This window comes from Ammospiza caudacuta, chromosome Z (assembly GCF_027887145.1).
Source record: "Ammospiza caudacuta isolate bAmmCau1 chromosome Z, bAmmCau1.pri, whole genome shotgun sequence".
Taxonomy (NCBI): Eukaryota; Metazoa; Chordata; class Aves; order Passeriformes; family Passerellidae; genus Ammospiza; species Ammospiza caudacuta.
The window spans coordinates 26,284,314-26,297,261 of NC_080632.1; the positions used below are offsets into that span (position 1 = coordinate 26,284,314).

General features: G+C 34.8%; 1 protein-coding gene across 1 annotated transcript in view; it reads left to right on the forward strand.

The window, feature by feature from the left end:
- SPTLC1 (serine palmitoyltransferase long chain base subunit 1) overlaps nt 1-9,436 on the forward strand; it is a 35,047-nt gene extending 25,611 nt beyond the window's left edge. Inside the window, exons 10-15 of the mRNA XM_058823280.1 lie at nt 572-667; nt 949-1,045; nt 2,572-2,626; nt 4,171-4,288; nt 5,136-5,209; nt 5,716-9,436. Coding sequence (XP_058679263.1) covers nt 572-667; nt 949-1,045; nt 2,572-2,626; nt 4,171-4,288; nt 5,136-5,209; nt 5,716-5,809 — 534 coding nt within the window. The 3' untranslated portion in view covers nt 5,810-9,436. The remainder of the gene's footprint in view (nt 1-571; nt 668-948; nt 1,046-2,571; nt 2,627-4,170; nt 4,289-5,135; nt 5,210-5,715) is intronic.
- The last annotated feature ends 3,512 nt before the right edge of the window (nt 9,437-12,948 follow it).

Sequence of the window (12,948 nt, forward strand, 5' to 3'; positions counted from 1 at the left end):
GCCAACTGCTATCTGATTAGCTGATAGCAGCTGATTACCTATGTGAAATCCTTTCCATTTAATTGACCTTTACATTAAATTCATTTACAGACAAAATCTTTTGAAGCCTGGCAAAAGAAAATATTTGCAATTAACAAGTGAAATAACACAATTGGCTCTCTAATATTCAGACTATTTTAATTAGATTTATGCCTAATTTTTATCACATTCTACCTCCTAATGACTACATGAGGCTACTTATACTCTTGAAGGACACTGACTGCATTGTGGAATTGTCACCAGCATCTAAATAATTTATTTTATCTGTTTGTGTACTTCACATTGCAATGCCTGGAAGAGAGAGATCGTATGCAATTTATTTACAGATCCATAAATCTCAATTTCTCAAATGTCCTTTCTGTATTGATTAAAGTGATTATTTCAGTTGTACTTTCATTTTATTATGTCATGGTTTGGTGGATCTTCTCTAATACTCATGGTAATATGAAACAAGATGTATCGTTAATTTATTAACTTATAGTCTTGATGCAATCAAAAGCATCTTTTAATAATTTGTTAATTTAACTCACAGATTGATGATATAGATCTTATTAGTGCAAACATGGAAAATTCATTGGCTTCTATTGGTGGATTTTGCTGTGGAAGATCTTTTATTATTGACCATCAGGTAAGACAGATCTCTTTATAAATAGTCTGGCACTATCATTTACTTATATGTGAGAGTTAATTATTAATACCCATTTGCAAGTAGGATATAGATGATTATGCTGTGTTTCATTCTACACGGAAACTGGTTCCTATGAAATATTGTAGATAAATCGGGGACCTGGTTCTAAATCCTTACATGTGCCTGTAGGTGTGGAGGAGAGGTTTTTAATATGTACATGAATTAACTTTTAAAACATTGTCTACCTTATTATCAATTTTTTTTTTCCTTTTCTCCCGTAGCGATTGTCTGGTCAAGGCTATTGCTTTTCTGCCTCCCTACCTCCTTTGTTAGCTGCTGCTGCTATTGAGGCTCTGAATATTATGGAGGATAATCCAGGTACTTAATTCAGGAAAATGTTATCCTTCAGTCTTTCTTCACCCCAAACTAATATCTTGTCCTTCTCCCTACTTTTTATTCCCAACTTTTTACTCAGATATCCTCTTATTTTTTTGTTAATTAATTTTACCTACATGTTTTTTCTTAATGTTATTTCCCACTCTGCTTTTCTTCTTCAGTGTTTCCATCTTTTTCTGTCTTCTAGATGAAAATAAGCAAGTTATTTGAGGCTAAGAGGGACACAGATGGTTTTTAAAAAGCAAATAAGACATTTTTATTCTACACTTTAGATCAGTGATATGCCTCTTTGTCTCTTCCTTAAAAACATATTCTTTCCACACAAATGAAGGAAGAGAAAGTTAAATAGAAGCAAATGATAATATATTTCCTCAAGACAGAGCAACCCTCTCCTTTCCACTTGCACTACATAATTAGGGTTTTTTTCCTTCTCTAGTTAAGCATTCAGGCAAGAATCTCAGGAAGGATCAGGGTGCAAACTGCCTTTGATTGCAGGACCAGATAAAGGGTATTTCTCTAAAGTTAGCAGACAGAAGATTCTGCTCTGGGAGTCGACGAGAAAAGCCCTTAAAGATCATCTAGTTCCAACACCCTTGCCATTGGCAGGGATACCTAGACCAGGGGCTCCATCCAACCTGGCCTCGAAAAACTGTTTTTCTGACCTGGAATTGAGGCCAGACCACAGCAGTGCCAAATCCCAGCCACTAGAACACCTAGTGGGAAAGAAGTTTTTTGGGTTTGGGGTTTTTTTTAAGGAATTGGAGAGAAGCACATGAGGACAAAATTGGCCAGATTATGAAATTATGTGAATTTGGTTTTAACCTTCATTTGTATCAACAGATTGGAGGACATTTGCAGAGATAAACTATTTAATTTGTGACAAATAAATAAAATTTACTTGGTAGCCCATGTTCAGTTGTCTGAAGTGAAATAGAATGAAGAAAAAAATTAAGAATAAGTTAAAGGACTGTTAGGTGTAGTCGAAGGTTAGCCTTCACCAACGAAAAGAGCCACAGTTTGAAAATCCAGGAGTCAGTTTTCTCTTTAAGAATGGCCATGAATTGGGAAAAGCCTCAATGAGCAGAATCTGCGTGGCAATAGATATTTATGGATATTTATAAATTGGACCTGCCATTTCAATCCCATTACAAAGTGTTTGTGTCATCCCTTCCATGTGGTCATGAACAGCAGCAGCTCCATATGCAGCTGGAGTAATGAGATAAAGGGAAGTAGTGCATTTGTCAGGACTTAAAAGCTTGTCATTTCCTGGCAGAAATAGGAATCAGGAATATTAAGAAGAGTAGTACAGAGACTTATAAGTTCAGCGGATATACATACTTAGTTTGGTTCCAAATGCTATATTTGAAATCTTCGAGAAATGTAAAGTATTAACAGGAAATCTAAGCGTTTTCTTTTTCTGTTTTGTTTTGGGTTTTTTGTGATTTTTTGGTTTTTTTTGTTTGTTTTTTGTTTTGTTTTTTGTTGTTGTTGTCGTTGTTTGTGTATAGACATTTTTCAGACTCTCCGGGCTAAATGTGAACGGATTCACAAAGCTTTACAGGGGTAAGTGTGGGGTTTGGGGCTTTTTGGCTTTTATTTGGCTATGCCTTTATAATGTGAGCTTTAAAGAAATACTCTTCTTGCTCAAAGCTGTTTCTGGTTTTACAGATGCTTAGACTGGGATATGTACACTCAATTGTATATGTATTAAAGGAGAAAAATTATTCTTTCCCAACTGTCCCTGTTGTGCTACTAAAAAGAGTCCGATACCTTCCTCAATATCTTAAGGCTATTGAGGAAGGCTGCAGTCTCTTATACATTAAAATTGTTAGGAGAGTGTGATAGCTCTCAATGACACAAAGTATTGATAAGCATTTTGAAAATTAAATAAACAAATAAAAGCATTTGGGATGAAGCTAAGCAGATACTCTTTCAGAGAACTCAATGCACCTTTCAATCACCTTGAATACAATACTGTTCCTACATATTTGATTGAATGCTAAAATGTAATAAAGTACCTATTGTTCTGGAGGTACAGAGAAAATGGCTAGAATTTATCTGAAAAATAATGTTTAAAATTTCCTAATACTTTCATGTTTTAAATGATGGCTATACTCACTAAGCTTTTTTATCTGTCAGGTTTTGATACTAAAAAGATGGCAGAAATTTCTGTGATATTCAGCAGCCATTTAACGTGCAGTAATATTGCAATTGTATTTTACAATTCTTCTTCCTCAACAATTTTGTGTTACATATTACAGAAAGTAATAACTTTCAAAAACACTCACACAAATCTCTAATGTATGATAGATTATATTAGCTTCTTTGGAATGATACTACCATAAAATAAGCCTGATCTTCTTAAAATATGTATTAGGCAAGCTTATCGAAGTCCAGAAATCAAAATGACACCTGATAGTTGATATGCATTTATGTGACCTGTTAATTTTGGGGACCAGAGGTCTTGCTTGGATATTGAATACAGATTTTTGGATGGGAATAGCTCAATCCTAAATATGTGTGATGTGTCAGGACAATGGCAATCAAATGTCAGTCATTCAGTCAAATTCTAGAAACCCAGTTAACAACTGTTCCTATGTACAGATAAGGGAACAATTATAGTCCTATAACTAAATTTAGAGAACCTTCTGACTGACAGATGATGTAAAGAATTTCTAAAAGAAATAATATAAAATCATAAATCGTGACAAATCTTGCAAAACCCTCAGAAGAACATTTGTTCTTAGTTATATCTGAAGTGATAAAAAGGTGACTTGACCCAGCTAGCTGGGTTTTTATCAGCAAATTACAGACATAACAGACATTTCTCTTACATCTTCATAAGTACTCTTAAAGAATTTCTGAGTTATTAATCCTTTTTGCAAAGGATTGTTACACAAACTTACTGAAACTCCTTAGAAAAACATTTGCTTGATAACTTGATCTTCATGTAATGCAAGCTGAGATGCACATATGTTTGTTCTACATTAGTATCAGTAAAGTGAAATATCCATCTTTAATCAGCACCCGGAAAGGAGAAACACTTATCTAGAATTTCAGTATGTCTTCAAGTAGGATGTACATCAAAGACTTTTTATTTGTTTTAGGATTTCTGGTTTAAAAGTAGTAGGAGAATCTTTTTCTCCAGCATTGCACTTACAGTTGAAGGAGAGCTGTGGATCTCGAGAAAATGATGTGAAGTTACTCAAAAGAGTTGTGGATTATGTAAGTGTCACCATAGTAATTAAAATATATCAATGCCTTTGAATGTTAATAATGAAGAAAGAGTAGGGAGGCTTGTTGGGTGATTTGTTGAAAGATCTTGCAGGAATGCTGCAAGAAACTTAGTTTCTGTGCTGATTATATGGCTCTGTTAAAGATCACCTTCTAACCATTTCTTGCCTGCCTACAATTAGGTCTCTAGCTCTGGATTAAAGTATATACATATCTTAGACTACTTACTTCAGGAAATAGTTATTTCCTGTTATCTATTTTAATGCTCAAATCTGCATATAAACTGCTGCATAAACTGTTGTATAAACTTTTATTTTAATAAGAGGAGTGTTCTGGAGGTGCATTTTAACCATTTAAGGTCAACTTTTGCTTCTTAGTCCATGAATTTGCTTTTTTTATGTGTGAACAATCTCATATTCTATATTTTTCCCTTCCTCAATACACATTGGTTATTTTTGTCCCACATGAAGAAGTGAGGGTGGATATATCTTTATATATCAGGTGGCAGGTAAACAAGGCTACACTACAAAAAGAAATTCTGAAGTTAACTTCCTTGAAAATATGCTTAAGTAGGATTTAAATGCCTGATAAATCTGGTATGTTTGCCTGATTACATGGAGGTGAAAACTAAAGGCACTGCATCCTAAACTGTTTTATGTATTAAAGCTGTATTGAAATTAAGAGATGATCTTACACAACCTTCACAACCTCCATTTGGGAAATAACTTGCATTTATCTTGACACCAGATTAATAGAAGTTAGTTATATGTATTTAGGGATCAAAAGGATATGCTATCAGAAATTCCCAGGTTGACTTGCTGTATTTTTTTATTTGTAGTGCATGAATAGTGGTATTGCATTAACACAGGCTCGCTATTTGGAGAAAGAAGAAAAATGTCTTCCTCCACCCAGGTTAGCAGAAAAAAAATGTGTTACATGATTTTTTTTTTTTTTTGGCTATGGCCATATCTTTTCCATACAACAATAGAGTTCTGTTCAATAGAGTGGATTGAATAGTTGGTTCTTGGAAAAATGGGAGAGGCTCCAGTTTTGAGGTATATTTTCAGTGACTGTTACAGGATGCTAGTACCATGAAATAACTGTATCAAAACTACCTGTATCTTGGGGATCAGCATGTAGCCTGTTAGCAGGCACATTTCCATGGGGAAAATTACTCTTACTCTGTAGGTAAAAAAGATAACAGATCTCTGCAGTGTGTATGGTGGGGTGGCAGAGTGGGGGCAAAAAGTAGTCTGATCACATCTATTTAGTCATATGTCTTGTTCCTGGTTGAATTTGAATTCGTAGTAATTTCCCTACAGATAGTGATCTTAATGTGTTGAAATTAGTACAATACAATTCTAAGCAGAAAGCTAGGAATAAAGTTTACTCTCTGTGTTCTGGTTTTCTTTTTCTAGTATTCGAGTAGTGATAACAGTGGAACAAACAGAACAAGAACTGGACAAAGCTGCATCACTTCTTAAGGAAGCTGCACAGTCTGTGTTGAATTAGACTGCCATTTTTGGATTCCTCTTTCCCCACATTATCAGGATAAGTGTTTTACACTGTACAGTGACTTCCACATTCTTCCACTGGTGGCATTGAAAGCTGACTAACAAAATTGTTCTAGAGTGATACAAATGCAGTGAGGGGAAGAATGCTGAATTTTGGAGTTAGTGAATGACAGGTTGTTCCGGTTCAAACTCTACCATTTACTCACATTACTTAAAACGGGATATCACTACTGAATTCATGACTCTTTCATAAGTTAGTATAAAAAGTTTTAAATTTATTTCCTCAAACCCTTAAATGTTCTCAAAAATGTGTATAAACATTCAGTTTCACCCCAAACCATGTAAAATGTGTTGTTTTCTCTCCATTTTCTCAGAATGTGGGAACTTCAAATAAATTTCGATTATCCCTCCCCACCTTCCAAATGAAAATACACTGTTCCTAATATTACCAAAAGGATAACACATTAAGATATAATTTTGTGCTATATTATGTCATTTATTATTGAATATATTATAGGAGGGAGGACCTTCAATTCTTTTTGTTTATATATCTTTCTCTAACCATTTTTGGTAGCCAGGTTTTAAGAAAGCCTGGCCAGAGAGTAAATTAATATCAAATACTATTTAATTTTTGCATTCCATATGTAATTATATGCATGTTTGATATTATGGGTGAGGTTTTTCATACTATTATCTTTAAAATATCTAAATTCAAATGTCTGAATTGTGAAACTGCTGTAATTCCATTATAGTATATTCAGATAAGGAAACTTTGTACCAGCCTTGAAAAGGAGTAATAGGCAACATGGAAAATGAACCAAGATTTTGAAACAGCAACTAAATACTAGCTTAGTCAAACTACTTTTAAGCACAAAAATGATGTGTGCTCTGTTTTATCTGTAAACATCTATGTCTTAGAAGGGAAGACTCGCAGATAGCTACTTAGAGTTTAGATGGTACAAATACTACTTAAAGACAGGCCATCTGTGCACATACAATTCCCAAGTATCTTGAAAGTAATGTTTGGAGGTGCTGTCAGGATTTTAAGTAAGCACAGATGGACATTACATATATGGACACTTTACTTCAATAGGAGACTGGTAAGGAAGTACATATCTTTTTATAAAACAGAAAATACAGCTTTTTATTTCACAATTTTGTTCACAAGAACACCTGTCTGAAATTTTTGTATTCTGCCTAGTATGTGTTGAGTTGTTTTGTACTTATGTGCCTTTTTGGTTGCTACTACAAGGATTATATAGGACTATTTCTGAGAAACATCATTGTTAAATATAATCATGTTTGATTCAGATTTTTACTTACAAAATTGGATTTTGTAGCATGGTCGACCATATATTGTTAAATATTCTACATTAGGTAAGCATAGTCTATGCTGCCTCCAGTTCACAGAGACTGTTTCTATGCTGGTTTTCAAAACTTTTCATCTGTGTATGTTCAGATAGAATACCTAGAGTTATGTTGGGGTGCTTCTGTGATTGTTGCTTGACATTGGAAATAGTCAAATCATTATCTGTGTAATGTAGTAAAAGAAATCCCAGTGTGAAAGAGAATCCCTCTTTCAATGACATTTATGTTTTCTCTGTTAACCATGAATAAAAGCCAGTGAGAAGCCAACAATTTAGAAGAGAAAAAAATATGCAGAATGAGACTGACTCCCATTTTACAGACTGGAACTGAAGGGCAGAATAGTCATCTTGAAGACCCTTAGAGACTGAAAGAAATGGAAATTAAATGTTATGGCTCTACTTTGAGCTTTTGAGCCATTTTTGGCTGGATAATTGAAACCTGCAAATTCGAGTGAAGTCAAGCCTTTGATGTATAAATTTAGAACAAATGAGGTGCTTTGATTCCAGTGTAGCATACTAAATGGTTTTGGAGTTAAGATAAGCTTGAGAAGGTAAGCAAATAACCATTGGCATTGAAATCCTAAGTTGCAGAATCTGTATTTAATTCTCTCATTTTATTTTAGGTTGTCTGCAAATGGCGTAGAATTTTTGTAGTGCTTAGAGAACTAACAAAAATTTTAGATGCATGGATTTGTGTTGTTATTTTTGTTCTTGGTTTGTTGGGTTTTTTTGCTTTAAATGAAGTGATGACAAGGTAGAAGCAGAGTGAAATTTCTAACAATTTCAAATCTGTAACTAAGTAGTTCTGATGAAAAAAAAGTTTAAAAATGTTGCTAAGAAATGCCATAATCTGATTCATTTGACAAACACATACCCACCATTAAAACATTGGTAAAAATAATTTGTTCTTTTTTATTGTTTACCAGTATGTAGGAAAGAAGCATTTAGATCACAGTAAAGTGAATACCTTGTGGTTAATAGCAGCTGAAGTGCTCTTGTAATATATATTTTACTGACAGGTTATATGCATGGTCTCTGTAAGAAATTAAGACACTTATGAAATGTAACTGGTGGAGAGGGAAATCCCTGTTCAATTTAAGCATATCTGGCTCCTCTTCATTTTGACTTTTTTGATAAATATCTCTGTCATGGCAAGCAGATGAAGAAATGGGTGGCTCTGGGGAAAAATGTTGATTGGGGTTAGGGAGACAGCAGGTGATTCTGATTAAACTTCTGACATTTGAAAAATCAGAAGCCTGTTAAGGTGCTTAACTGCCCAGTGCTCTTGGCTGATAAATATATTAACAAATCTGTGTTAGTTGCTTTGTAGTTACATTTGGATGAATTGGTATTTTTCCATCCATTTCTTCAGATGTGGGCATGAGACTGGAGTTCAGTGTAAACCTATTAAGTAGGATACTGTGAGATGAATCAAACAGAAGGACTTTATCCCAAACTTCAAAGTATCTTTTGAAAATAAATTTTGTTTCAATTAATTTATGTATTTCACTTTGCCACATACTTGGAACAGAGTTTCAGCTAAGTGGATAATAAATCCAGTATTTTAAATAGTGAATAAAAATGTTGTTAATTTTTTAAAAATAGACTATTAATATCTGATCGTTGAGAAGGAGGGCATTTTAACTGTAAAACGTTGGTAATTTATTGAAATTGTCTTGATGAAACCAATTTTTTACAATATATGAGGACTGGGGTGGACTGGAAAGAATTTATACTTTCAAAATATTTTATCTTGAAGAAACATGTCTACATGATATATATTCATTTAAAAAAAAAGATTTATTTTCTTTAAATATTTTAAAATAATTGATTGCTATTTGTGTAGTTTCATGGTTTTTATAGGAAAAACTACAGATGCCTTTTCTGTTTATTATAATAATCATTATTTTTGGATAGGAGGTGAAATGCATAAGGAGAGTATTAAGGAAGAAAGAGACATATGGCTGAATAACTTTGATTTTATTTTTTTTCACTTTTGTAATATGAACCCAGTCAATGCACAGAATGGTGTACTGTCTCCTTTCTGTCACTCCATCTGGACCTTATTATTTTAAACAGGGTTGTGGAGTGTTGGCATTCACTGATCTATGAAGTTGCTACCACAAAAGTGTCTTGCATCTTAAGATGACTAGAGAAGTGTACATGTAAATGTACAGAGCTGTAAATGCTGCTTAAACAGAGGAAATATTTACAACTAACACAAAGCATTTGTACATTAAACTGTTTCAGTGTCCTAATAAAAGGAAATGTCTGGATAACGTTTCTTCTAGTGTTTTTATGTTCTTTGGCAGTTTTCATGGTAATAAGGTAACAGGCTTACTCCGTCTCACTGTTGATAGATTTTTCAGATTTTGGTTTCCTGTCCATTATGTACTAGGTAGTTGCAAAATATGCGTAGTAGAAGTCACAGAAGCCTCTCCATACTAAATCTGCTGAAGAGTACCTATCAGGGAAGGACAGTTTATACATGTCCAATTTGTAATACTTTGGTAGCACACACTTGCTGAAAACTGCTATTGCAACCTAGACACTGGTTGCAATACAGTTTTGTTGTGACTCAGTATAGAATTTCTGGTGTATCAACAAACTTGAGTTAGGATGACATATGCCCCAACTTTGAGACACTTTCACAGAATAAAATACTGCCCTTTTGCCTACCATATTTTATGGATAACATTTCTCTATTTTCCTCTGCTATTAGAGGTGTTACCACTTAGCTCAGTATGCTGTTTGTATAATGGAGTTGTATTTTCTAGCAGAGGATTCTAAGCTGGCAGAAACCAGTATAAGTATTGGAGTCAAAGGAACAGCTTAAGTGGAATTGGAAATATGTAATCCACTGTTTAACTTACATTTTATGTAGGCCAAAAATAAGTGATTGTCTCACTCTAATCAGCATTTGTCAGACTGTGCTTCTGTTCTGGTATCCATAATTCAAGGAGGATAAGACAGATTGGAGAAGGTCCAAAGGAGGACCATAAAGATGACCAAAGGGCTGGGGAACATGCCCCGTGAAGAAAGAAAAGCTGGAGGACAATTTTCCAGTTCTTGCACAGTGTGTACAAAGATGGCAGAAGCTCTGTTCACAAAAAGCCACATGAAGAATGGAAGGGCAATAGAATCATAAAATGGGTTGGGTTGAAAAGGACCTTGAAGGTAATTTTAGTACTAACTGTTATAAACAGGGATGCCTTCAGCTAAACCAGGTTGCACTAGCCCCCATCCATCCTGGCACAGGAACAGTGCCAGGGATGGAGCATCCACAGATTACATGGGCAGTATAATAAAATAGAATCATTAAGGTTGGAAAAGGACTTCTGAGATCAAGTACATTCTTTGACAAAACACCACCGTGTCAGCTAGACCATGACATTAAGAGCCACGTCCAGTCATTTCTTGAACGCCTCCAGGGATGGTGACTCTACCACCTCCCTGAGCAGTCTGTTCCAATGGTTGGCAACCCTTTTCATGAAGAGGTTCTTGCTGATAGCCAACCTGAACCTCGTCTGCTGTAGCTCTTCATCAACTTGGCAAGCTAATGAGCAAAGAAAGATGCTTTTCCTCTTGTCTTACAGATGGACCCCGTGAACCCCCAGCAGACCTGGTTTCTCAAGGTGAGTCACATGGAACCTGAAATGTACAAGTTGCATGGGGAAAGGTTTCATCTTTTATGGTGAGGAGAATAGTCAATTACTGGAAAACCACCTCCTCATGTGTTATGGGAGATTTTCAAGATGTGGGTGGACAGGATGCTGGATAATTTCATCTAGGCTTCCCTTCTCAGAAAACATTGGACCTGATGATCTTTTGAGGCCACTTCCAGCGTGGCCTGTTCTGGGATTCTGTACTATGACTGTAATTCTGATTCTGATTCCTGTTCTGTGACACTCAGAACAGGAAGTGGAAATAATTTTTCACACTTGGTCTAATTAAAATTGGATTTTGATTGGAGCAAGCCTTTTGTTGATTACCAGTGTCACAGTAGGTGTTGAGAGAGTGCATGAGCAAGACAGTAAGTACAAGTTAGGCTGGTGACTGAGAGGATAAAAAAAGGAAATGGAATACCAGCACTTCCTGATAATCTGAGTGGTGACTTTGAATTCCTCTCATAATTTTTAGTGGTTTGGACTCTTTCTGTTCTTTCATATGAGGCAAAGAAATAGCTGTTCTCAACAGATAATTGATGAAAGATCAAAGACTTTTTTTTGTTGTTTTAACTTTTTCCAGGATTTTATTTTTTAACAAATTAGCCTCAGTTCTGTGTATCATGTTTGTACTGAGTTAAGATTTGCCTTAGTGTCAATAGTGAATTCACATTCACTTTAGTTACAGATCTAAACAGGCAACAATACTCCTTTACCTTTGTATGCAACCTCTAGGCTTGAAGCATGGGAGTATTTAAGTGACCTTTAAAGCAGCTGATAGTACGGAGTACTCAGTGATAATGAAATTCCTATCTATGATAGTTCTGATCAAATATTTTTTTGGTGAAAGACTATAGGTCTATGTTCTCCATCTTTAGATTTTCAAAGATAGGCTATATACAAAGAGTCACCGCTAAACAGTAATCAACATTTGCAAGAATAAATCTCCTGACTTCCTTGTGGATAAAAGAACTTGGCATGATAATTTTACTAAAATTTGCTTATTAAAATTCTTTAATAAACACATTTTAAATACATAGCCTACTCAACTTTAAAAACTGCTTAACCTTGATTGCTATTTTGATAATAAAAAATTTAAAATATTTAAGGATTTTAAAATATTAGAACTTTTAAACAGACTGCTTTCTTGTTTCTTTAAGCTTTTGCTATTTCCTTCATTTTTGTTTTCCAGTCATCTTCCTGCTTTTTTGCCTTCATTTTTCAGGACAGACTAAATGCATTGCTAGATGCTTGAAAATTACCCAAGTAGTGAGTGTTTGCTTTAATATAATTGTACAAATTAATTTGATTTATTTGATGATGCCAATGAAATTATAGTGACCTGTTTCTATGGTGCTGGTGAATGCTAAGTGTAAGTTGAGGTCTGTGGAAACAAATACTCAAGGTGTCAATGATCACCTCTAGGTACAGAATATTTAAATATTTTTCCCATTTTGAAAACATGGAGTTTAAGTGTGGGTAGAATATCACAGCTGCACTGTCAGTTATGCTGGTCAAAAATGTAAACATTTTTTGAGTACTGTGAGGTGAATATGGTGGAAGATAGTGTTTTCTACAAAGGTGGAATTTGCTAGTATTTGAGGAGCCTTCAATTTGAACACAAGGCACAAGTGCTCATTAGATGCTGGTTAAGAGAGTAGTAAGTTAACTGCAAGGTGCTGCATTAGAGCTGCAGCAGATTTTGTCTGCAGAATTGCAATTCTGTCTCTAGTCCTTTCTCCAGAATTGTTGCTCACCCATTGTTGGTCCCTTCAAAGTCTAGGAAGTAACAATGTACATTGTAGAATGGTGAGCTTGTACTGCAAATTGTCACATAATCAGAAGCTGTTTGCAGGATAAAATAGTGTCTTACCTTACAGCAAAATTAGATACAGCTGCATCACAAAGAAACCAGCAAATTAGTGAAGTTATATATATGTTTTGCAACCTGGGGGAAGAATTTGGTGTATGATATCAAGGGGAATTAAGTATTCATATATCTTTCTATAAATACATTTTCTAGGCTGGGCTGATAAAAGAGACCACAGAATCACAGAATACCCTGAGTTGGACGATACCACAAAGTCCAACTCCTTGACCTGCAC